This window comes from Euprymna scolopes, chromosome 29 (genome assembly GCF_053919585.1).
Source record: "Euprymna scolopes isolate OS-2025 chromosome 29, ASM5391958v1, whole genome shotgun sequence".
NCBI classification, from domain to species: Eukaryota; Metazoa; Mollusca; class Cephalopoda; order Sepiida; family Sepiolidae; genus Euprymna; species Euprymna scolopes.
In genome coordinates this window covers 49171557-49196086 of record NC_136510.1, presented here as the reverse complement: position 1 = coordinate 49196086, position 24530 = coordinate 49171557, and the positions used below count along the sequence as shown (strand labels likewise).

Below are 24530 nucleotides of genomic sequence, written 5' to 3'. Positions count from 1 at the left end.
CATAATCTATCTATTATATCTAGAAAAGTGAGAATGTGTGTGAAAGAGAGAGAGAGAAGAGAGAGAAGAGAGAGAGAGAAGAGAGAGAAGAGAGAGAGAGAGAACAATTCTCAACCTATATATTCAACTAATTTTTATGTACAGATCTGAAAATTTGTATACAGGGTATTCAGACATATGGAAATATATCTAGCATAATCTATTATATCTATAAAAGGTAGAATGTGTGTGTGTGTTTGTGAGTGAGTGAGTGAGTGAGTGAGTGAGTGAGAGAGAGAGAGAGAGAACAATTCTCAACCTATATACTCAACAAATTTTGTATCTACAGATTTGATAATTTGTATATAGGGTATTCAGACATAAGGAAATATATCTAGCATAATCTATCTATTATATCTATAAAAGTGAGAATGTGTGTGAAAGAGAGAGAGAGAGAACAATTCTCAACCTATATATTCAACAAATTCTATCTTTACAGATTTGAAAATTTGTATATAGGGTATTCAGACATTTGGAAATATATCTAGCATAATCTATTATATCTATAAAAGTGAGAATGTGTGTGTGAGAGAGAGAGAAAGAACAATTCTCAACCTATATACTCAACAAATTTTTTATCTACAGATTTAAAAATTTGTATATAGGGTATTCAGACATATAGAAATATATCTAGCATAACCTATCTATTATATCTATAAAATGACCATGTGTGTGTGTGTGAGAGAGAGAGAGAGAGTCAGAGAGAGAGAGAGAACAATTTTCAGCTTGTGTGTGTGTGAGAAAGAGAGAGAGAGAAAGAGAGGAAGGAAAATTCTCACCCTATATATTCAACAAATTTTTTATCTACATATTAGAAAATTTGGATATAGGGTATTCAGACGTATGGAAATATATCTAGCATAATCTATCTATTATATCTATAAAAGTGAGAATGTGTGTGTGAGAGAGAGAGAAAGAGAGAGAGAGAGAACAATTCTCAACCTATATATTCAACTAATTTTTTATCTACAGATTTGAAAATGTGTATATTGGGTATTCAGACATATGTAAATATATCTGGCATAATCTATGTATTATATCTATAAAAGTGTGAATGTGAGTGATGGAAAGAGCAAAAAATTCTCAACCTATATAACCTATAAAAGTGAGAATATGTGTGAGAGAGAGAGAGAGAGAGAACAATTCTCAACCTATATATTCCACACATTTTTGGGCACAGATTTGGAAATTTGTATATAGGGTAGGCAGACATATAGAAATATATCTAGCATAATCTATCTATTATATCTATAAAAGTGAGAACTTGTGTGTGTGTGTGTGTGTGTGTGTGAGAGAGAGAGAGAACAATTCTTAACCTACATACTCAACAAATTTTTTACCTACAGTTTAGAAAATTTGTATATAGGGTATTCAGACATATGGAAATATATCTAGCATAATCTATCTATTATAACTACAAAAGTTAGAATGTGTGTGTGAGAGAGAGAGAGAGAGAGAGAGAGAACAATTCTAAACCTATATATTCAACAAATTTTTTATCTAAAGATTTGAAACTTTGTATATAGGGTATTCAGACATATGGAAATATATCTAGCATAATCTATCTATTTTATCTATAAAAGTGAGAATGCGTGTGTGTGAGATAGCGAGAGAGAGAGAGAGAAAAAGAGAGAGATAAAAATTCTCAACCTATACATTCAACAAATTTTTTATCCACAGATTTGAACATTTGTATATAGGGTGTTCAGACATATAGAAATATATCTAGCATAATCTATCTATTATATGTATAAAAGTGAGAATGTGTGTGTGTGTGAGAGAGAGGACAATTGTCAACCTATGTATACAACAAATTTTTTATCTACAGATTTCAAAATTTGTATATTGGGCATTCAGACATATTTCAATATATCTGGCATAATCTGTCTATTATATCTATAAAAGTGAGAATGTGTGTGATAGAGAGAGAGAGAACAATTCTCAACCTATATACTCAACAAATTTTTTATCTACAGATTTGAAAATTTGTATATAGGGTATTCAGACATATGGAAATATATCTAGCATAATCTATTATATCTATAAAAGTGAGAATGTGTGTGTGTGTGTGAGAGAGAGAGAGAGAGAACAATTCTCAACCCATATACTCAACAAATTCTTTATCTACAGATTTTAAAATTTGTATATAGAGTATTCATACAAATAGAAATATATCTAGGATAATCTTTCTATTATATCTATAAAAGTGAGAATGTGTGTGTGTGTGAGCGAGAGAGAGAGAGAGAGAGAGAGAGAACAGTTCTCAACCTATACATTCAACAAATTTTTATATATAGGGTATTCAGAAATATCGAAATATATCTAGCATAATCTATTATATCATTAAAAGTTAGAATGTGTGTGTGTGAGAGATAGAGAGAACAATTCTCAACCTATGCACTCTACAAATTTTTTATCTACAAATTAGAAAATTTGTATATAGGGTATTCACACATATGGAAATATATCTAGCATAATCTATCTATTATATCTATAAAAGTTAGAATGTGTGTGTGAGGTAGCCAGAGAGAGAGAGAGAGAGAGTAAGAACAATTTTCAACCTATATATTCAACAAATATTTGATCTACAGATTAGAAAATTTGTATATAGGGTATTCAGACATATGGAAATATATCTAGCATAATCTATCTATTATATCTCTAAAATTGAGAATGTGTGTGTGAGAGAGAGAGAGAGAACAATTTTCAACCTATATACTCAACAAATTTTTTTATCTACAGATTTGAAAATTTGTATATAGGGTATTCAGACATATGGAAATATATCTAGAGTAATCTATCTATTATATCTATAAAAGTGAGAATGCGTGTGTGTGTGAGAGAGAGCGACACAGAACAATTCTCAACCTATATATTCAACAAATTTTTTATGTACAGATCTGAAATATCACATTTGTATAGAAGTAGAAATCTTGATACCTACTCTGATACCTAATAAAAGAAAGGACACTCTTTAGGGCGGATTTTGATTATAACAAGTCACTAATTAGAAATTATAATAAACATTCAAATAATTTAAGAATTTTACCAAAATAAAATTGCATGGTAATCACCCAATTTCTGCCACAAAATTTTGATTGGCAGAACTCATAAACATAAAATATATATTTTCTAATTTCATCTTTTTTTTTTCTTTTTACATAATCTGGTTTGATGTTTTCCCAAATATTCAAATCACTATATTTTGCTGCTTAATATCAAATACAGCAACTGAGTTATTTTTATGCATCAAACAATTACATTTTCTCATTCATCCAAACTAATCACTGAACATCAATTTCATATTTTCTTCACTAAAATATTACTGTGCTTGATGTCATCAAGTGGAGCGGATCATTTTTTTTTCATTTGTTCACACATTTTTCCAATTTATATATATTTTAAAGATTCTTAGCCTATGTCATTGCATACCAATCTGTTTATTAAAAGTTAAGGTTCACTGTAAACACATATGTTACACCAAAATAAAAACGCTTCAGATAATGTCTTGATATTCAATTCAGTTTCTCACATGACATCTTATGAAGTTAGTAGAAATGTTACAGACTTTTGAATCTCAAACACTTTCAATACTGTGCACTGATATTTTCTTTTTTGCAATATAAGCACATTCATGATTTTTTTTACAAACGTTAAAAACTTTCACATTGTGTAGCAATATACTGAAACAATTATAAAAATATTTGTTTTTATTTTGAATGATGCAGGGCATCTGAAGAGAGATTTTTCTAACAAAATGAAAGTATAATTTTTAGCAATAGGTATCTAGGAAAAGGCCACTACATATGTTATAAGTTCCAAATTTCCACAACCTGGCAAATACTGGTACATGCTAGCAAATTTAGATTTGCAATTACAAAATATGATTCTAATTTTTTCCTTTGCTCTTTATTCTAACACTACACTAAGTTTACTGTGTTATTTCGCTACAGTTGATATTGTGTAGAACAATAAGAAAATCATAGTGAACAATGCATTCAACAAAATTTCACACACATTTCTAGATACCTATATCTAATAAGTTCAAAAGAAAGGACACACTTAGGGAGGTATTTTGGTGGTCAAGTCACTAAAAAGAGATTAGCTGGTTTCCCGGCATAGCCCAGGATATAATAAAGATTGACTGAAATACATGTTCTAGCTGGTTTCTAGGCGTTGCCAGGGATGTAATATAGACACATTATGTTGTATATTACCTGTTCTCTTCTCCCTAAGGTAAAACAATTTCATATACATGCTGTAAATTACCTATGCTAGGGATAAAACATGAACAATATCAGTCCTAGGGTAGATAAAACAAATAATACATAGAGATGAAAGATTCCTCTCCCCTAAGAATCAAACATATGTTCAATATCTGCTTTTGTTTTTTCATTGTTTATACGGTCCCGAGCAACGCCGGGTAGCCCTGCTAGTCTATATATATAAAAGCCAAACGTCTGTGTGTATGTATATTTGTTTGTAACGCTAAAACTTTTGAAAGACGGAACCAAACTCGACAAATTTGGTATCATATCGAAGCCCCATCACCCGGATGACAAATATCGAAATTTCACGTCAAACGGACCACTAGAAGTTGGTCAACTGATCAGTTATCTTCGAGGGGTGCCCCAAAAAAACTTGTCATTATCTATATTATAAAAGACAAATGTTTGTTTTTAACGCTAAAACTTGAGATGAAAGATTCCTCTCCCCTAAGAATAAAACATATGTTCAATATCTGCTTTTGTTTTTTCATTGTTTATACGGTCCCGAGCAACGCCTGCTAGTCTATATATAAAAGCGAAAATGTACGTATGTATGTATGTGTGTGTCTGCTAAAAACTTTCGACAGACAGAACAAAAATTCACAAATTTGGTCTCATATGAAAGCCCCATCCTTCGCCCGACAAATATCGAAAAATTGGCCAAAAACGTTAATTTTTTTCACCCTGAAATCAGCACTTTTCTACAGGAGGGGGTCTCAGCAAAAACCGTCCTCTCATGATGAAGTCGCTTCTACGCATGCGTCATACGACGTTGTAACCTGATTTAGTTTAAAGATTTTAAAAAAATGACCTAATTTCGTGTATGTCGTCTTAGCTCAGTTGGTTAGAGCGCTGGGTCATTATCTAAAGGTTTTGGGTTCGAATTGTGGTGTGAGATGTCTTCTTTTTTTTTTTTTTCGATTTTTTAAATTTTAATATTAAAGCAGGGTTATTTAAGCTATTTTTCACATAACGTTCGCTTTTCTGTTTTTTTTTTTTTTTACTTTGTTTATTCTTAGGTTTTCATTAACACTCCCCACCCCGACTGACCACACACACACACCCAAAAACACCTGGAGGTTTATTTCAGCCATTTTTCCAGAGTTTTTTTTTTTTTTGTTTTTCCAGAGTTTGTTTTTTTTTTGTTTTTATTTTTCAGATTTTTTAAAGAAGTTTTAACGTTCGTTTTTCTGTTTTCTTTTTCCGTTTTTTACATTTAACATCGTTCGTTTGCCTTACGTTAGTTTTTTTGTGTTTTTTTCGATTTTTTAAAGTTTTTACGTCACTTATTCTTATGTTTTGATTACCCCCCCCCACCGCCCGAGCACACACACCTCTAAACACCCGGGAAATGCCGGGTACCCCCCCCCCGGCTAGTATGTATATATATATATATATATATATATATAAAATAAACTCATTTCCCCCCCCGTCTGATTTTGACCTTAATAGGATTAAAAATCAAGACATTTCATGCAAATGTAATATGCACAAACTGCAGCACAATATCTGATGTGTATTATAGGCATATTACCTCTCCACTTCCTCCATAATCGTAGATTCCTATATTTTTTCTGCTGAGAGTTCACTGCCAAAATCCGTTAAAATCAATGGAAGTAGTAAACTCTTTTCTCTCTAATTAATTCCTCCTACCCCCATCACCACTTACACCATTGTAGGATCGTTCACAAGGGACAGTTATGAAGGAACACCGGTTTCAATTTTCTGTACTTCGTAGTTGCTTAAAAAGCTTGGAATGGAATTTCACCATGCGTTTCCGTTCTATGCTTCTTATTGGGTGAAACGCACCACGGAATTAACCAATAGTGACATTCCCACAAACATTAATGTTTATCCCATGCTTACTTTTACGTTGCTTAATTACCATTTTTTTCCCCAGCATTTTTACACTAAAAAAAAAAAAATTCTTTCCAGTTTTGTTTTTTTTTAATATAAAATTAACATTTAAAACATCATTTCCATTTTATTTTGCTTTCTAGTTGCTTAAACAAACTGGAATGGAATGGGTGAAACACAGCATGGACTTCACCGAATCGAAGGGTTATTTTTGCCATTTTTTTTTTTTTGCTTTTAGTTGTTTTTTTTTTTTTTTGTTTTTTTTGTTTTTTCCCGAACATGTTCATCATTTTTACCTTTATTTTGGCCTTTTGTCTTTCCGATTTTTTAAAACTGGTTTGACGTTTGTTCGCTGTTCTGTTTTTTTTGGGAGGGGGGGGGGTATTTACACAGGGCTATTACTTCGCTTATTCTTTACTTTACCCCCCCCCTTAACACACATACACATCTCCAAACACTCGGGCAATGCTGGGTACCCCCACTAGTTTTAAAGAATATTTATTTATAAGTAAAAAAAAAAAAAAAAAAAAAAACAATCATGCAAATATTAGAAAAATTACACTTGAAAACATTATAAAAACATATTGGAATTCAATGATTTATTGAAATAAAATAAAATTTTGCCTACATTTTAATTGAAAAGCAATTTCATATATATTAACTAGCTATCTCTACTAGGTGTTATACAAGTTTTTAATTTTGAATTGTTTGCAAATTTTTTAAACTAAAAGATAAACAATATTTAAACTTACGATTATAGTCTTCATTTTAAAATGAGTTATCTCCATTGCTGATTATGTTTCAGGTGATTATTAAAAAAAAAAAAAAAAAAAAAAAAAAAAAAAAATTGGGGCTTGTTTATATTGGTGATCTTTTAAACCAACACATTTCAGGTGAAAACATTACAAACTTACATGTCATGACAAAATTAGTAAAAATTCCAAAAAAATATGAAAAACGATCCAGTAGAAGAATTATTATAAGTAAAAATAGAATTTATTGAATTATCAAGTTTTATTGTATGTTTTAATGTGGGAGAGTGGTACAACCAATTCAGTACAGCAAACAAGGGAGATAACCCTTTGACTTAAATTGAGAGTCTACCTTCTTTAAACTTAATATCTGGGAATATGGCTTATTTTCTTAATTTAAGATACTTTTAGCATGCCATCTATTGGATCATTTTTTTTGTAAATTTTGGAATTTATACTAATTTCGTCAGGACATGTAAGTACGTAATAATGTTTTCACTTTAAATATGTTAATTTAAAAGATTACCAACATCAACAAACAGCTTAAATGCTATTTGGGTAAGATTTTTAAAATCAGACAAAATAACTTGAAGTGATAGATACAAGGACAATTTTTTGATGAACATGTACTAGGCGTCCAACATGTTATTAACAAAGATTTTCCAACAATTATTTATAAGCATAAAAGTGCAATAAAGTTGAACACTAAAATACTTCATAGTAAAAAAAAAAAAAATGGTAAAATGAAAATTGAAGATGAAGCTTAGTTATGAGTTAATTTTATGTGGTGAAGCTTTTTGATTTTTCATGGTGAAAACTTCATTTAGAAACAAATACATAATTGAATTTAGTAAAATTTTCTAAAACTAATCTGGAAAGAAATGATAATGAGTTTGTGTGCAAGACGTGTAAGACAACGGAAAAGGATAAGAAATCAAATGTGGAGAAAGTATATTTGGATGGAGAGATTATCGAGGTTGTCCTGAAGCTTTGTTAATTTGGTGGTTCTAATGGAGCACAGGGATGAGGTGGTGCTGATGTGATGGCCAGAACTAGGAGTGGGTCGAGTAAGTTCAAGAAACTTGTCATTGCTAACCAGCAAAGCATCACAACAGTTTATCAGGCAAGTTTAATCAACAGAAATTGATGTTAATGAGGAAGTTGAGAAGTGTGCCAAAGAAAAGCAGAAATGACAAATATATATATACATATATATATATATATATGTAGAAAATCATTAATGCAAATCTGATTGAAGACGGCAGAGCTTTTTCTTTTGTTTATTTTCATAATTGATTTTTTGATTCTGCAAATTATCTTTTATGTCTCTGGTTCCAATTGGTGGAGTATTGTCATGAAAGCTAGCTGGCAGAGTTGAGAAAATAGAACTCATTATATATATATGTTATTTGTTTGCGATACTTTTGAATGAATTCAATTATTTATACAAAAAAGCATTTTTACCTAAATGTGACTTGGGAATAATTTTCTTTTATCAATTTGGTACCCCCAAGCAGCATATATATAGTTTAAAATTATTCATTGACATCGTCTACAACTCATCAGAGTGGCTGAATCTAGCGAGATTCGAAACTTCTACCCCTGGATGTATCACATTTTATGTAGATGTTATTTGTTTGTGTTTGCAATACTTTTCAATGAATTCAATTATTTATATGAAAGTGCAGTCTTTCCTAAATCTGGGTTGGGAATAATTTCCCTTTCACCGATTTGGAGATATATATATATATATATATATATATATATATATATGTGTGTGTGTGTGTGTGTAGAAAATTGTTTGGATCTTTTAACATTTCAGGAGTCAGAATTAGAATCACAAATTTGGGCCCCCGTTTCCACAGTATGTTCTACTTGTTACTATGCAAATGTAGATATGATAATTATGTTCAAGAAACTCTCTGCAGTATATCCAGCGTGATAGTGTACTGCATGTTTGCAGATTATCCCAGGTTGTATTACATGAACTCTGCTCATCATGTACGAAGGAAAAATAAAAATAAAAATTTAAATAGTTTTACCCAGTGATGACATGAGCCACTTGAAAAAAATTATTACACTAATAAAACAAATACTAAGCACGAGTGATTGTGATACCAATCAATACTAGATGAAACTGAACTTTACTTGACCTCTGGGTTATGATAAAAGTGTAGTATCTGTTATGTTCTTGATCAAAAGAGAAATCCTCCTTTACTGGGGCAATTTTTATTTTTGTTCCATCTAGAGTGTATGTCCTCACACATACACAAAAAAAAGATCTTATGCTTAAATTTTTCCTTGGTGGGAAGCAAGAAAATAGGGCCCACAAAACTGAAATCATGCAACCAAATCTACAAATGCAGGAGAATATAGCAACAAAGTTACATTCTATATCCGTTAGAAATTAAGGACTGTTTTTTGTGCTCCCTTTATAAAATTATAAACTTTCTTAAATATTTTTTAACAGTAAGTGCAGAATAGAAATAAACAAAAGAGACTTACTTTGGCTCTTTGCCCCTGAGATAAAGTTTCGCTGCTTCCATCCGGATCATCATCAGGTCCTGAATTGAATTAGAAGATATAAAATAAAAAAAAAATTTCTTTTTGAGTTCAAATTATTTGTATCACAGCAATGAAAAAAAAAAAAGCAAATATTTTTTTTATTGATAAAAATAGCCATTAAATTCCATGAATAACTAACTCGGTTTTAATTGAACATTAACTGAAACACTTTTGGATCGTTAAAAAGACTTTAATAAAATCACAAACATTGACTGTGATAGTGAAAAAAAAGTGCAGAAAAATGGCTGTTATGAGCTTAACATAATTTTGAATTTGCCTAAATATTTTGTATTGTAGTATGTAGAATTTTATGATTTGACTGCATTAAAATTAGAGATACAAACATTTTCAGTAGAAAACTTAACACACCATATGGACATCTTTATACGAAAAAAAGATTTTATTAATATTAGGTAGAGATTATATATTCTTTTGTAATTTTAACTGCTTAATTTTATGCATCTTAATATTTTTTCAAATAATTATGGACAATTTTGGACCTCTACGTTTGTGTAAGAGACAGTTCTTCTTGGAATTCACATCAGAAGGGTAAATAAGATTTTAAACTTCTTCAACATCCACAGAAGAATGGCAGAAAAGGTCAAAAAGAAATTGAAGGATTCAGAATTCAAATACAAGGAGATATGAGAGAAAAAAAGCATCATCACTATTGTCACCTCAATTTCTTTCTTGAGAGTCTTAGACTGAACATTGATGACTAAATTCATGTTATAGTGAAACCCTGGATCAATTGGGTAGGTAAAAGTGGGCTGTATGTATGGAAGCAAGACAGCTCGCTGCCATATCGCTGAAAGACCTAGGCTTATCTGTTAAAAGTTTCTTGATCAAACTTCTCCTTATATGTGGCTTCCTTGCTATTTCAACTAGACTCCTTCAACTTCTTTATGTGGGGGCAGAGTAGAATGCAACATGAAGGACGAACTAAAGGCCAGGATCACCAGAGTTTTGAGAGTAGACAAAGTCAGAAGACCTGTGGCTGGTTCCAAAGCTGTGTCAAGGTTATTATCAAAGCCAAGTTCATGTGAAATCAACAAAATAAGTCATGAATAGGAACCCACCCAAATTTGATGAAACTGTTAGTTTTTCCTAAACAATAATCTTGCAAACAAATATCTTACTATATTTATCATTTTTCCTATGTGTTTTATTTTATTTTTTCTTTACTACCCTTATTTAGTATTTTTCTATAGTGGGCTTCCATCATCAGTTCTAAGTTTTCACAGCAACTGTAGGAAAGTTTTAAGTTATTTTTTTTTATTTAGTATTGAATATATATGTGCGTGTGTAGCCCATATTATTTTCAAATCGGTATAAATCTCTTACATTTTTTCTAATATTTATTTTCTGAGGCAGGTACCCAAAAGATGTGATCACACTTACTCTGCTACTTCTGGACAGTTTGCATAGAAAGGAATCATTCCTACAAAATCTCACATGCCTAGATTTAATAGCTTTGAAATAGTTAGCAGATAGGCAAATAGTCTTTTCTATAGTGCCATTTGATTGGAATGACAAAATCTGAAGGGTGAAGTTACTCGTTAACAATAAAAATATTTTTTTTTATTGTAACTTAACAATTTTACTATCAATTTGTTTTTCTTTGAAAAATCACATCAACTTTTCTATCCTTTAGTTTATATCTAAATTTTTCAAATCTATGATAGTAAGCCTAAACAATTTGTAATTAGTAATTTATGGTTAAACTATGTATCCCAATAGTACTGAAAGAAGACATTGATTGGTACTGGCAATAAAATACAACTTAGCACTTCTGAAGTATTCTGTATGTGAAGTAGCCAATGGTAAAAAAAAGCTGCAATTGAGATAAATTTTTCAACTTGGGTGGGTAGGTTGTGGGTCCTAAGCCTTCCCGTGTGTGTGTGTGTGTGAAGAAAGGATTTCGCAAAAGAACAAGTAAAAATAGATTGGATGATGTGCTAACGATAAGTAGTAACAACATATTAAAAATAAAGTCAAAACAGGAGAAAGACACAGAATGCTCATGTGGGGGAAGGCGACAGGAAATCATACTTTGATAAAACAAAATTCCCCTCTACCATAAATCGTTTGAAGTCTTTGCCTTCATGGTAAAATTAACATTTTCAGTTTTCACTGTCAGACAGAAAAGGGAGGTAAGTCAATATAGAAAGAGAGGAAGTGGAAAACAGAAAACATACGAAAAAAGACAGATAAAGTAAGAAAGTGGACGAAAGAAATAAAATTCATATAAACAGGGGATAAAAGAAAAATGGATTTTGACTAAAAATCAGAGAACAGGTATCCATAAAAGACTAGAGCAATTTTAGCAAGAATCCATTTTTTTCTAGATTAAAATATACATATATATAGGATTTCTGCTAAAAAGCAGAGAACTCATATTCCTGAATATTTTTCAAATATTCTAATGTGGTAAATTAACATAAGACAAAGAGCTTTTGAATTTGAAATAATTAATTCTAATAGACTTTTTTATGTCTACTGCGGCATATTATCCCAATGGTAGTGAGATTGTTAAAGACCATTATAGGGATTTACTGCCATCTATTTATTGTCCAAACAATCAAAAGATAGTCATTCCTATAGAAAGAATGTCGACCAGATATAATATCAAAAGAGTTAAACTTCAGAGAAAATCAAATATACTAATTTCATTACAGTGTTGGATACTGCATTTAAGAAGGAGAACAAGTTATTTTCCCGTTCTCATAACAGAGTCCGAGGGGAATGACATCGGAGCTGGAAGTGATTTCCACTTCCTGTGCTGCCACCGTCTTTTTCTTTCATAGATTTCAGTGGAGAGTGATGCATTTTCTGACAGCTGATTTTACACTGTTGGCGGTATGTCACCTGCTTCCTGGAATGATTTAAACACTTTTTGTTTCCTATGAACTATAAAAACAGGTGTCATTGTTTCTTTATAAGTATTTTTCTGATCGAAGAACACATATGGAATTAATTCAAGAAGAATCAAATTAGTACTAGACTATCATCATCACACATAACATCAGACAAGAAGTGAGTTGAATAAAAGCATGTGGACAGTTAACTCTTGGCTCGGCATGCTGTACAATATTAGAATCTTAAAATATTGAAAATCTTCATTCTATTGTAAGAGATGTGCGCGGAGGTAATAGTAGGAATGTAACCAAGAGCTTCTTCTCTTCATCCAAATCTGGCAATGGCTTACTGCAATGCAATATTTTTGGGTTTTTTTTTATAGTTTGTTCTCTTACCTTGTCCATTGTGGCTACTTTTGGATATTTCATGAGACTTTTGGAGATTGGTGCATCCATCTTTGGAAACATTGGTTATACCTTCGGATAAGCTGTGAGGGCGTGGCATTATAATTCCTCCATAAATTTTGGTTGCATTAAAAAAATTTATTTCTGAACATAAAAAAAAAAAAAATGGAGAAAAGGAAAATATTAATGATTGATTTAAATAGTTATGATCCCCCCCCCCCAAAAAAAAATGATAAAAAGATATAACGAATAAAAACACAGTAACGAGTAAAAAAAAATATTGAGAAAAAATAGAAAAATCTAATCTGCTTTCTAAGGATTTATGAGCAGCAACTATAAGTGACAACCTATCAAATACATTGGTTCAATCAGAATTGAAAGAACAGTTTAGAAGTGAGAAACACAGAAATCAGTCAGCTACAAGAAAATAAAAAGAAAATTTTGAGTAAAAATCAACTTATACTGTGAGACTTGACAAAAAGAAAAAAAATTCTTACCAAAAGTTTATCTTGCCACTCCATTTAGTATAGCAAAAAAATTTGATTAAAAAAAAATGTCTTACTGTGATTTAAATTGTAGCCATTTATAATCCAACCATTTGTCGGATTTTAGAAGTTTCTACCTGAATGAAATTCAGAGAAAAAAAGAAAAGAAAAAGAAACTGAAAATTCTGAGACAAACATTCGTTTGGTGTCACTTCTGATTTCAGGTTGGCCTTTGCAAATTAATTTGAACAAATTACCATAAAAAATTCTAACATAATAATCTACATCTTACAGTCGGGTTAGTAAGGAAAAGGCTAAGGAAAAAAAAAAAAATGGAAGTGAGGAGGATAGATTTGTGAAAACGTGGGAGAAATAATGACCTGGCCAGAGATAGGTTCAGTTAGAAGCAAATTTCTAAAAGCCGTCACACACATGTCAGCAGGTAAAAATGAATGTTATGATGATGATTATTATGATTAATCAAAAATTATTTTTTGTTCACCTTTTTGCTCATTTTTTAAGGATAACACAGCAATAATCATGGGCATCAGTATTTTGTGTTCGCCTAGAACCACCCATGTAGAAATTTAATTTTTTCACATGTCCAAAATGATACATGCAAGCTTCACCTTTATCAAATATTAAACAAAATACTTTAGAATTAAAGAACAGTTAAAACTTGATTATTTGATCTTGGAGATAAATAGCAGTCAAAGCAATTACGTTTTTCAGTGTGAAGTCATTTGTTATGCCTATTTGGTGATCATACTAAAAAGTTTTAGCTGCAATATCTTTTGAAAAAAAATAAATAAATAAAAGAAAAAAAACACACACACATACATATACTTTTTTGTTTTACATAAATCGCTACACATTTATGAGCCTGTTTCGGTAAGCCAGTTACAAGGCAATGTTGCTTATGCAAGAGTTACGGACTTAACTTTTGTTTAAGCAATATTGCTTGGAGAGGTCTTGAGTTACTTCTAACTCGCTGACCGAAACATGCTCTTGAATGTGTAGTGACATATTAATGCTTATGTAAAACAAAAAGTATATCTTGCCCTTCTTTGGTATTGAGCACTCTTGAATTAACCTTGTTAAAACTTCATTGATGGCTTCACCCCTGGTAAATATTAATCTGGAATTATACACAAAAAAAAAAAAAAAAAAAAAAATCATTTAAATCCTATTAAGTTTTTATATTTTTTTATTTTTATTTATGATAATTTTATAAATCATCAACATTTTAATGCTTGTGATTTATATTATTTAATTATTCATTTATTTCATTGAAAACATTTTTTGAGAAATGTATTTATGAAGGAAGTTATGCAATGAGGATCTTTTTTTTTAAAATAAATTTAAAACATATTCCTGTTAATTTGATTTTTGTTTGAATATTTGAAGCACCTACTTGGCTAAGCGTTCATAAGATGGCGTGATTTGCTGCAATAAGATCTGGGACAGAATCGGATGACAGTTCTGGGCTGCTGTTGCCATGCCTAACGAACGAATGATGACAAATCAAAGAATTTGCATAACTGTAGACTTAAGGAGACTGGAGTAAAAGCAAATATATAATATATATATAGTTTCAACAAAATTCTTTTTCTTTTGTTTAAATTTAATGTTTTCTTTAAAAAAAACAAAAACAAATAAAACAGTTGGAGTATATTAATTTTATTATTCATGCATTCCACTAATATTTAAGCTGGCTAAAAAGTTTAAGAAATAAGGAAAAAGTCATTAAAATTGTGGCTAAATAAGGTACTGCAATGACCATTGGAATAAAGAGCCTTATCTGTCTGTTTAGCCCCATTCAATGAGGAAGACAAGAGGATTTGAACATTGTTCCATTGATGACGAATACTAGCATTAGAAGAGATGACGTCTGACGTCTTTAATTTAGTTTCCAAGACAGCAAGTTCAGAGATGTAATTAAGCGAATCATTAGTTTCTCTAAATCGGATTCAAGTCAATAAAAGAAAATGATTTTCATTTTCTGTCAGGAGTTTATAATGAACTTGATGTTTTGAAGAACAGATGAATAAAGATTCAAATAAGACAAAGTCAGAGAAAGTATTCACTGAATCATTTTATTGGCTTTGGGATACAAATCCATTATTTTCATTATATATAGTTACTGAGGAAGTGTTATTTTCCCCTGAAAAGCCATGAATTTAAAAGCTGTCCTGTTTTTTAATATCCGAAACAACTACATCGTAAACAGCAGATAGTTCCTATTTTCTATTTAACAAATTAATAGAAGATTCCTTGTTTTTTTTTCATCATTATATAGCTGAATTCCCTTTTGTAATTGTGAATCTTTTAGCTGTAAGTTGGCTTACTCAAGTGCTAAGTCTGAAGTATGTTGACCTTGATATACTTAGGAATTTAAGCTCAATTTTTTTTTTCAAATAAAATACTTTAAACTTCTAAATGAAGAAAAATTAAATGATGACTGATAAAAAAAAATTCACATTATTTACTGAATCATGAAATGTTCGAAAGCAGAGAATATAATAGTTTTTTCTTAATTCAACGTATAAATTTTCAAATTGTAACAAATTAAGGAAAAAATATTATATTAATTTTGAACATTTGATGATTCAAGAAACAAGGTAAATTTTTTATCAGCCATTTAATTTTTCCTCATATTAATATTCTATTTAGAATATTGAGCATCCCTTTCAAGAAGGAATCTACTTGATAATATTTATATCCTTATATGTATATATATATATATATATACACACACACACTCACTATAGACAGGAAAAAGTTATAGACCATTGACTTGGAATGATTGCTTTATGTCAAATTAAATATGGTTAAATTTGTACTTATTTTGCATAACTACTAATCTCTTACTGTACATCAAACAGATACCATAATATTTAATTCGCTGGACCTTATAACAAATGTCTATATCAAAATTTCAGCTAAATTGACCAAATAGTTTTCAAGAAAAGTGGAACGGACAAAGATAAATATACATATTATTTCATGTGTCCATATAAAATGTAATGAGGAGATGTATTTTATATGTTGATTTAAAGTATTTACTTCAATGGTGGTCAATAAATGAGTCTAACTAGGTAGTAAGTTATGAAAATATATGGCAATTAACTAACCAATCAGATTTATTTTTATTCTCACCCACCAGTTCAAGTTTTCATTAGCCAATGGCTGAGCTTCACTTAGACAAAAGTTTGTCCGATTTGTACTTTGTACTGTTCTGTGACGCACTCTTTTTTAAAATGTGTTGAATTAATAGTTGAGCTTATCTTCATGTGTGTGCTTGCAGAACATTTTTTTTTAATGAATCTGTTCGGTTAGATAGCAAAACTAAATGCCACATGGATATATAAAAACACAAGGTAACACAAATTCCATGCATTTTCGCCTGACGATTCCTTACAGGGATGAAACAGAAGATTCTGTTTAGCTTAATTACCATATATTTTCCTAACTTTCAACTCTTTTTCAAAAATGAAGCTGGTTTGATAAATGTAAAAGAAAAAAAGAAAAAAGAAATCGTTTTTTTTTCAACAGAAAGTATCACATGATGCATTAGAAAATCCAATACTCAGTATAGATGGTTATCTATCACCCTCCTACAAAAAAGATGTGACACAAACTTTGGAACGTAGATTATGAAAAGCCAGTGCCATAGAGGAAGAGCAACCAAAAGATACTTAGACAACTTCGTTAGCATTTTCTGGTAGGAATGCTTCAGACCTATTAGCAATAAATTAACCTCTTTTCAAAGGGGGATATGTTAAAGCCTGGAAGGGTGGACCTCCTAAAACTGCACAGGACCATACCTCGGACAGAACTACCCACTTCAACAATGGTCTATACGCTGCTGGCCTAATTTTGGTACCAAAGGGCAGCATGGACAAATTCTTCTTCAGATACGCACATGAACTATCGCATTTCTCTTTACATAGCCATTGATGCACAGCTCTACTTTGATTGACCGCCAAACAGCGGACAAAAAAATTGCAAAATGCTGGGTTATCAAAAATGCACATGACCCATTTTAAAAAGGCGGCTTGCCAACAAAATTATTTCTTTTCACATAGATGTTGCACAATGACACCTCAACTGGTACAGTCACGTCACCTGCCATCAGTCATCTGAAATGCTCCAAAGTGGGTTCCACATTGACGTCGATGACACAAAACCAATGCGCAAGACATGGAGGGATTCAGTGACAACATGATCCTAGCAGGAAACACAAGCAAAATGGTAGACAAGAAAAGATGGAAGTCATTCACAAAACGCCAAACCTCAAATACAAGATGGAAAATGAAAGAAAATAACAGAATGCTGCCTGGTTTGATTCTGGTTTGAGGTATATTTTTTTTGTTTCTTCCATTGCCCAAAACATACTATCTTGACTTCCTTATTACTATCTCTTTAGATTCCAAGTAACTTCTTTGCTAGAAAAATTCAAAATATGACTTCTGGAATTTTTTAATGGTTTGTCATTTAATTTATAATCTAACTTGGAATTTAGAGACAATTGATTTGCTGAATCATTGGAAGGTGAGCTTGTGTAATGTCAGAAAACGTCCGAAAAGCGACGTTAAATTAATAGAGAAGATTTGGTTGGTTTTTAATAGTATATCGACCCTTATAGGTTATTTAATGCTGTGAAAGATTATTTATTGTAGATTCTTATGTACAAGTTATTTGCAGTAGAATTGAGTCATGTTTTTTGTGTTTGTTTTTAAACGTATAGTGCATGTTTCATTAAACAACAGGGATAATTCCTGTTTGTTTCTCTTGCGATCCATTTTTTCCATTTGGCGAGCCAATGTTTGAACGTTCTATTAGAGTGTAAAAAATTTTTTCCATAGTCATAGTTTGAAAAAAAATTCTAAACTTCGATTCATCATTTATTATAAAAAATTTAAAACACCGCATTTACAAATAAACAATAACCCTAGCATTACAAGCATATGCTGTATTTTCATGGACATTGGCAATATTACATACCTAATGTGCTTCAACAAGTTATTTTTTATTTGTTAGTCAATATTTAAAAGAATTACATTAATGAAAAGAGAATAGAATAAGCATTCGAATGATGTTAATTTATTTTTCTTTTATGCATTCAATGTTTTTATGCTCCAAGTTAAAAATGAAAAACGGTAAAAAATGACGACAACAAAAAGGGAAATTGTTTTTTCAATATTTACATTTCATACGTTATGTTTGGATACATATGTGTGGGGTTAAATTTGATTGGATGTGGCTGAAATTTTACAGGCTATATAAACAAAGATGTCCATTTCTACTGGTTTTTGATTTTTATTCTTATGACAACAGGAAGCAAAGTTATGACCGAGCAAAGTTGACAAAGACTATTTCAAAATTGATAAGATAAATCGGTATATATATCATCCATTTTCATATAGATAATAGTTTCAGAATTATTTTCATTTATAATATGTAAATATTTGATAATTATTATTTGTGCAGAAATTTCTTTAAAATGTTATCTTTTATAAAAATTACAGAATATATAATTTAACAGGAAAACGGCTTGCTATGCGCTAATGCCTACAGTGAGTGTATTCAGTTTGTATTCTCTTAAAAATAGAAAACTGTTTTTTCTGCTTTCAAAACTAAAGCAGAAGAAAGTTAATTTTTTATTCTGAGTTTTTCAAATTTGATTTCCAAACAATACTATTTTGTTGTTTTTAACGCTTTTAGTACACATGCACTAAAAGCGTTAAAAACAACAAAATGTACTAAGTACATGCGTTTGTTATTTAGTGGTAAAACAAAACAAATATATAACAAATAAAGGTACTTGTGCACTTATGCTACCATGCTGAAATAATAATGTTATTTAGAAACCCATTCTTAACATGGGGAAAGAAGGGTGTTTAAGTGCATAAAATAACACATTGCAAGTAAATCATAGATGAAAAAAGTGACAATATTATACAAACCCTGAAAGTATTTCGTATTTATATTAACATGGTAATTAGATGAAACTTTGCTAGAGGGTACAAGGTCAAACGAAAAAAAATTAACATAAAATACTTATTGGCATAATGTGATTGTGGTGGGTTCCGCTGATATTCGAGTTTCAAATTTTATTTAAATTCAATCAGAAAAATTTGTAAGAAACAAAACTATATTTTCGTGAAATCAGTACATATATAATCAACTAAAAACATTGAATACAGCCACTTATTGATAAGAATTTAGTGTTTTTACATTATTAATAAAGCATTATTGGGTACGTCTGCAATTTATGGACCACACTATTTTTTTTTAGATAGGATTTAAGTTAAATTCAATTTTTATGGTATCTTTGTTCATTAAATTGTTAGGTGAAAGTACAAAATAGTTAATAAATCCTCCTCCCCACTTTAAGAATGTGTTTCTAAATAATATTTCAGCATGGTCCATAAACTCCAGAAGTATCCATTATTTTTATGATTATCCCACATTTATTTTATATATGTATCATTGATGTTCTTTGTATTATTATTTGGAATACTGTTTGTATCTCGGATGTTATTTGCACAAAGTCTTAGCAAATGTAACCTTTGATCTTCTTCAAGGGCATCTTGCTAAACTCGGCAATGTGCACAGAATTTCAAGAACTCTTTATTTAATGCACAGGGCTAGCTCGTTCTTGTTTCATCAGCAATGATTAGATAAAAAATCTTCAATAATTTGTAGCTGTATTTTAGTATTGCCTATGCTGAAGATTGAACCATCAACCTATAGAAGACCGTCACTTAGAATTGATTATAACTCCCTGAAAACATCATCCTGTTGTCAATGCTTTTAGCTAATTTGTAGACCAGTTGTGCATCAGATGGACTGCAAAGTGCATATGCTTATGCGGGGAATGAAATAATAAAGATCAGGATTGCAAAGTTGGAAGTTATAAGGCCTGACTTACACTCCAACTTCCAGAATTCCAAAAATTCTGACTTAGACTCCTTATTTTGAAGTCTCCAAAATTCAGACTATCTGTATCTGCTTATTCTTTGAAAAATCAAAAAATCTGATTCTAACTTACATATCAGACTTCTGCAAGCTTAGTAGACACCACAGATTGTTAGACTGGTAGGAAAAGAGACCTAATCCACAGAACATCAAATGCAGCGCAATAGAATGATGCAATAGAATGATGCTCAAGGAGCCTTGATGCGTCGACAGATAAAAATTAAGTTGGACCACAATCAATCAGTATAAGGAAATGTTTGTGAGAGTATTTGATACTGTCCACAGAAGGATCAAGCAGCCTTGAAACATAAGGTGTTCTTTTAACTTCATTACCCTTGCATAAAAAAATATTTGTTGAATAAGATGACAGATCCCCTTTTTGCAGATTAAAAGAACAGAATTTTTCTAAGAAACAGAACTCACATTCTTGACAATTTCTGTGAAACCTGGTTAAACTAACTGCTTCAACTTGGTCAGATCTCTGCAAGCACTGTATTGTTTGCATTCTTCTGAGAATCTCACTGGCAGTTTTAGTATTCAATTATCATCATAGTGCATTGGCATTCGATGATGTTCATAGCTTTGCTCAGTCATCCACGTGTAGGGAAGTGTTTAACAAGTTTTCCACATAGATAAAAAAAATAAAAATTCCTTTAAGTAATGAACTGAGGAAGATTCAGCATTGTAATATCTGTTCTGTTATGATACCATCCTCCCAGACATTTCCTCCTCTGTTTTTGTGAGAGAGGTGGTAGCATAGTATAGTATTTTGTTGTCATGACACCATTCTCCTAGATATTAACTCTTCCCTGGAAGTGGGGGGGGGGCAGTAATATATGCTTGTTAGTTATGACACCATCCTATCAAGCATTACCTCCACCTTTTTGAAGGGAGGGGTAGTATACTATCTGTTCTATGGTCATGATACCATCCTTCTCAAGATGCTGTATTTTCTGTTGTTATGATACCACCCCTCTCCCCAGGCATTTCCTTCATGCTTTTGGGAGAAGGGAGGAGGGCAGTATAGTATCTGTTCTGATGTCATGAGCCCACCCTCCCAGGAATTACCTTTTCCTTTGGTTGTTTTGTTTTACGGCACAATCCTTTTTGGGTTATTTAATGCCAAATCCAGTTAATTTGGAAATAGTATTTATGTTGCATTCAGTTATTTTGTAAAAGTTTTTTTTATTCTTCAAGTTTTTTGTATCTTTAATAGCTAATCTGTAGTGTTCGGTTTGGTTGTTTTCTAGTGGATTTTATCGTTTTTGTTCATTATCCTGCAGAACATGAATGAGTTTTGCAATGGGAGAGGGGAAAAGGGTTGCAGTATTTAAGTTACAAAACCAGTCCCGGAAGTGGGGGGGGGGAGATAAAAAGAGAAAGGGAAAATGGGAAGAAGGAAAACAGGAAAAAGGTGGGTTGTTGTTTTTGTAGAACATAATTCAGTTTTACAAAAGGAAGTAGAAAAACAAAAAGCATCAACGTATCTACTCTGTTGTCATGAGAATACTCTGTTGTCATGAGAATCCTCCCACGAATTACCTCTTCCTTGATGAGGAGTGTAATGTATCTATTCTGTTGCCATGGTCACCTTCAAATGTAATGTGATTAAATTCCTATTGAACTGGTCTCTAAAATAATATATGCCCTTCCCAAGTTCTACGATTACTGATCATGTTGTCTCACCATTTATCCAGCACTTGACCTTTATCCTAGAGTAGCCTCTAGGTCTTTATAAGTGGTGACCTCTCAAGTAAAAGAGATCATCCTACCCGGTATTACCCCCTTTTTATGAAAACCGGTTTTCTTTTTTTTTGCTGCAGACCAGTCAGTTGTATACAAACCCCAAGAGCTATAGGAGCTTTCTGTTATGTCTGAAAGTGATACAATATTCAATGAGCAAGATCAGAGATGTGCCGCTGTACAACTAATGCTCTCTATTAATCCAAGTTATGACAACAGGATCATTGCCAGCACCCTCAAAATGCACTGGATTGCCTCGAATAATAGGGACGTGCCCAGGGTGATGAAAACAAAATTTCTGACCATGGTTATAGTTTTTGGTGTGGTTTCAAGCTCCTACCGGCGCTTGTGGAAAAGGCACGCTCCCAGTTCGACCCATGTCAAGGCAGTGATCGAGGCTCAAGGCGGCTACATTGAATAATATTAGCTCTACTACATAATCAAGTTTCCTGAATTGATTTTGTCAATAAAAGTTATAAAATAAAGCGGTAGCGTTGTTTTCTTTAGGACGACACTTATTGTTCGACCCTGTACATACAAAATTATATATATATATATATATGCACACACATACATATTAGTAAAAATATGCATTAGAGAAAGAGAAAAAGGGAGCATATTTTTGCTAGGAAATGTAATCAATGTTCTGTTCTGGATAAACTTGCTACATAATATAGAGTTGAGCATAAATTACATTATTATTATAAACGGTGCAATGTGACGATCGAAAGTCTTGTGAGACAGTAACAACATCCCAGAACAATGACCATCTGATTCGTCCATAATGAATCATCAACATGCCTGCAGATCATGCTTTGTGAAGTGCAAGATCAATGCATTTATGCCTCGTTTCCACTCACACTTTTTTTGCACAGATATATGCATCGGTTGTGAACGCATAAGCATTCAACTCCCAATAGTCCGTCAGAGATGCACATTCTATTTATTTGCCTCTAGCATTGCAATCAGCATGTGTGATGATAAGCAATCATGAAATTCGACTGAAGCTAAGAGATCACAATGTTCTACTGGCCAATTGGAACGATCGTTTTAAATTTAGTCAAAACACGTGCATCGTTTCAATTATCACCAATTTGCATGGATGATAGTTGGCTTGTTATTGCTTTGCAAAGTTCACCACTTGAAATAAAGTTTTAAATGTTTTATATAAATTAACTTTTCTTCCTTATGCTACAGCGATATATCCTTTCTAGCTATGTTAGTGTTTATTTAGATTACCTCCCTTGAAAATTAGTGAACAAATAGTTAAAGGAATTATTTTTTATTAAACCACTTTAATGACTTAATATCAGCAACCGATTGAACACAACTTTGTAGCCTTTAAATTCAATGTAAGCAAAAAATAATCAATTTCTACTCAATTTACACCATTAACGATTACTACACTACCACCTTACATTCATTAACCCTTATCTTCTGGGATCAGGCTTCGGGCCTTGAAAAGTGACTCCCAAGTAAAAGAAAAAATTGCATATATATATATATATATATATATATATATAGGGAAAAATAGGATAATAAAATCACAAATGAATAACATGAAACATTAATTTATTTTAAACTGTTGAAAAATAGTCATGCACATTAGGCATATCAAATAAATGTGCTTGGGTTTTTGATCTCCACTACATACGTAGTATTTCAAGATTTGTATTTTTGATTTTAATAACAGTAATCGTTTTGATGGGAATATAGGTATGATTATTGAAAAAAAAAAAAAAAAAAAAATCTTTCGCATTTATTCATTTAAAAAAAAACAAAAAAACTCTGGTTGAACAGTCAAAAAACTCTGGTTGAACAGTAAAAAAACTCTGGTTGAACAGTCAAAAAACTCTGGTTGAACAGTCAAAAAACTCTGGTTGAACAGTCAAAAAACTCTGGTTGAACAGTCAAAAAACTCTGGTTGAACAGTCAAAAAACTCTGGTTGAACAGTCAAAAAACTCTGGTTAAATAGTCAAAAAACTCTGGTTAAACAGTCAAAAAACTCTGGTTAAACAGTCAAAAAACTCTGGTTAAACAGTCAAAAAACTCTGGTTAAACAGTCAAAAAACTGGTTAAACAGTCAAAAAACTCTGGTTAAACAGTCAAAAAACTCTGGTTAAACAGTCAAAAAACTCTGGTTAAACAGTCAAAAAACTCTGGTTGAACAATGATTTAAAAACGAAAATATGTAAAAACAAGTTTTTTTATTTTATTTGGCTATTATCTACAGAACCTGGAGGTGTTAAAAAAAAATTATTTTAGGCTATTTGCTACAAGCTATTTTGGCTTATTGTATTCCATTTTTTTTTTTTTTTTTTGCATTGTGTAGAAAATATTTGATTATCAAATAATTCCTAAATTATATGCAGTAGACGAATAATTTATAGAATGGATTCAAGGTGTCAAGATGGTGATTATTCAAGTTAGGAGCAGTAGGTCAAGTCATCATTTGGAGCAACGAGTTTTGTTGGAAAGAAGATGACCATTTGCCGAGCAATCTATCTTAATGATTTTTATGCAGATTTTGATCAAAGGATGGTTGAATGGCTAAGTGGAAATGATCAGAAGGA

General features: G+C 31.4%; 1 protein-coding gene across 5 annotated transcripts in view; it reads right to left on the bottom strand.

Moving 5' to 3' along the window:
- Positions 1–24530, bottom strand: part of LOC145252644 (oxysterol-binding protein-related protein 8-like) — a 232894-nt gene that overhangs the window by 71415 nt on the left and 136949 nt on the right. For 4 of the 5 annotated variants that reach the window (XM_080112382.1, XM_080112381.1, XM_080112380.1 and 1 more), the window contains 2 exons: positions 12736–12888; positions 9422–9480 (listed from right to left, as the gene is read on the bottom strand). In XM_080112382.1, the coding sequence (XP_079968508.1) occupies positions 9422–9480; positions 12736–12844 (168 nt within the window). In that variant the 5' untranslated portion in view covers positions 12845–12888. Of the gene's footprint in view, positions 1–9421; positions 9481–12735; positions 12889–14643; positions 14732–24530 lie in introns of all 5 variants that reach the window. The other variant, XM_080112384.1, reaches the window with a different exon arrangement.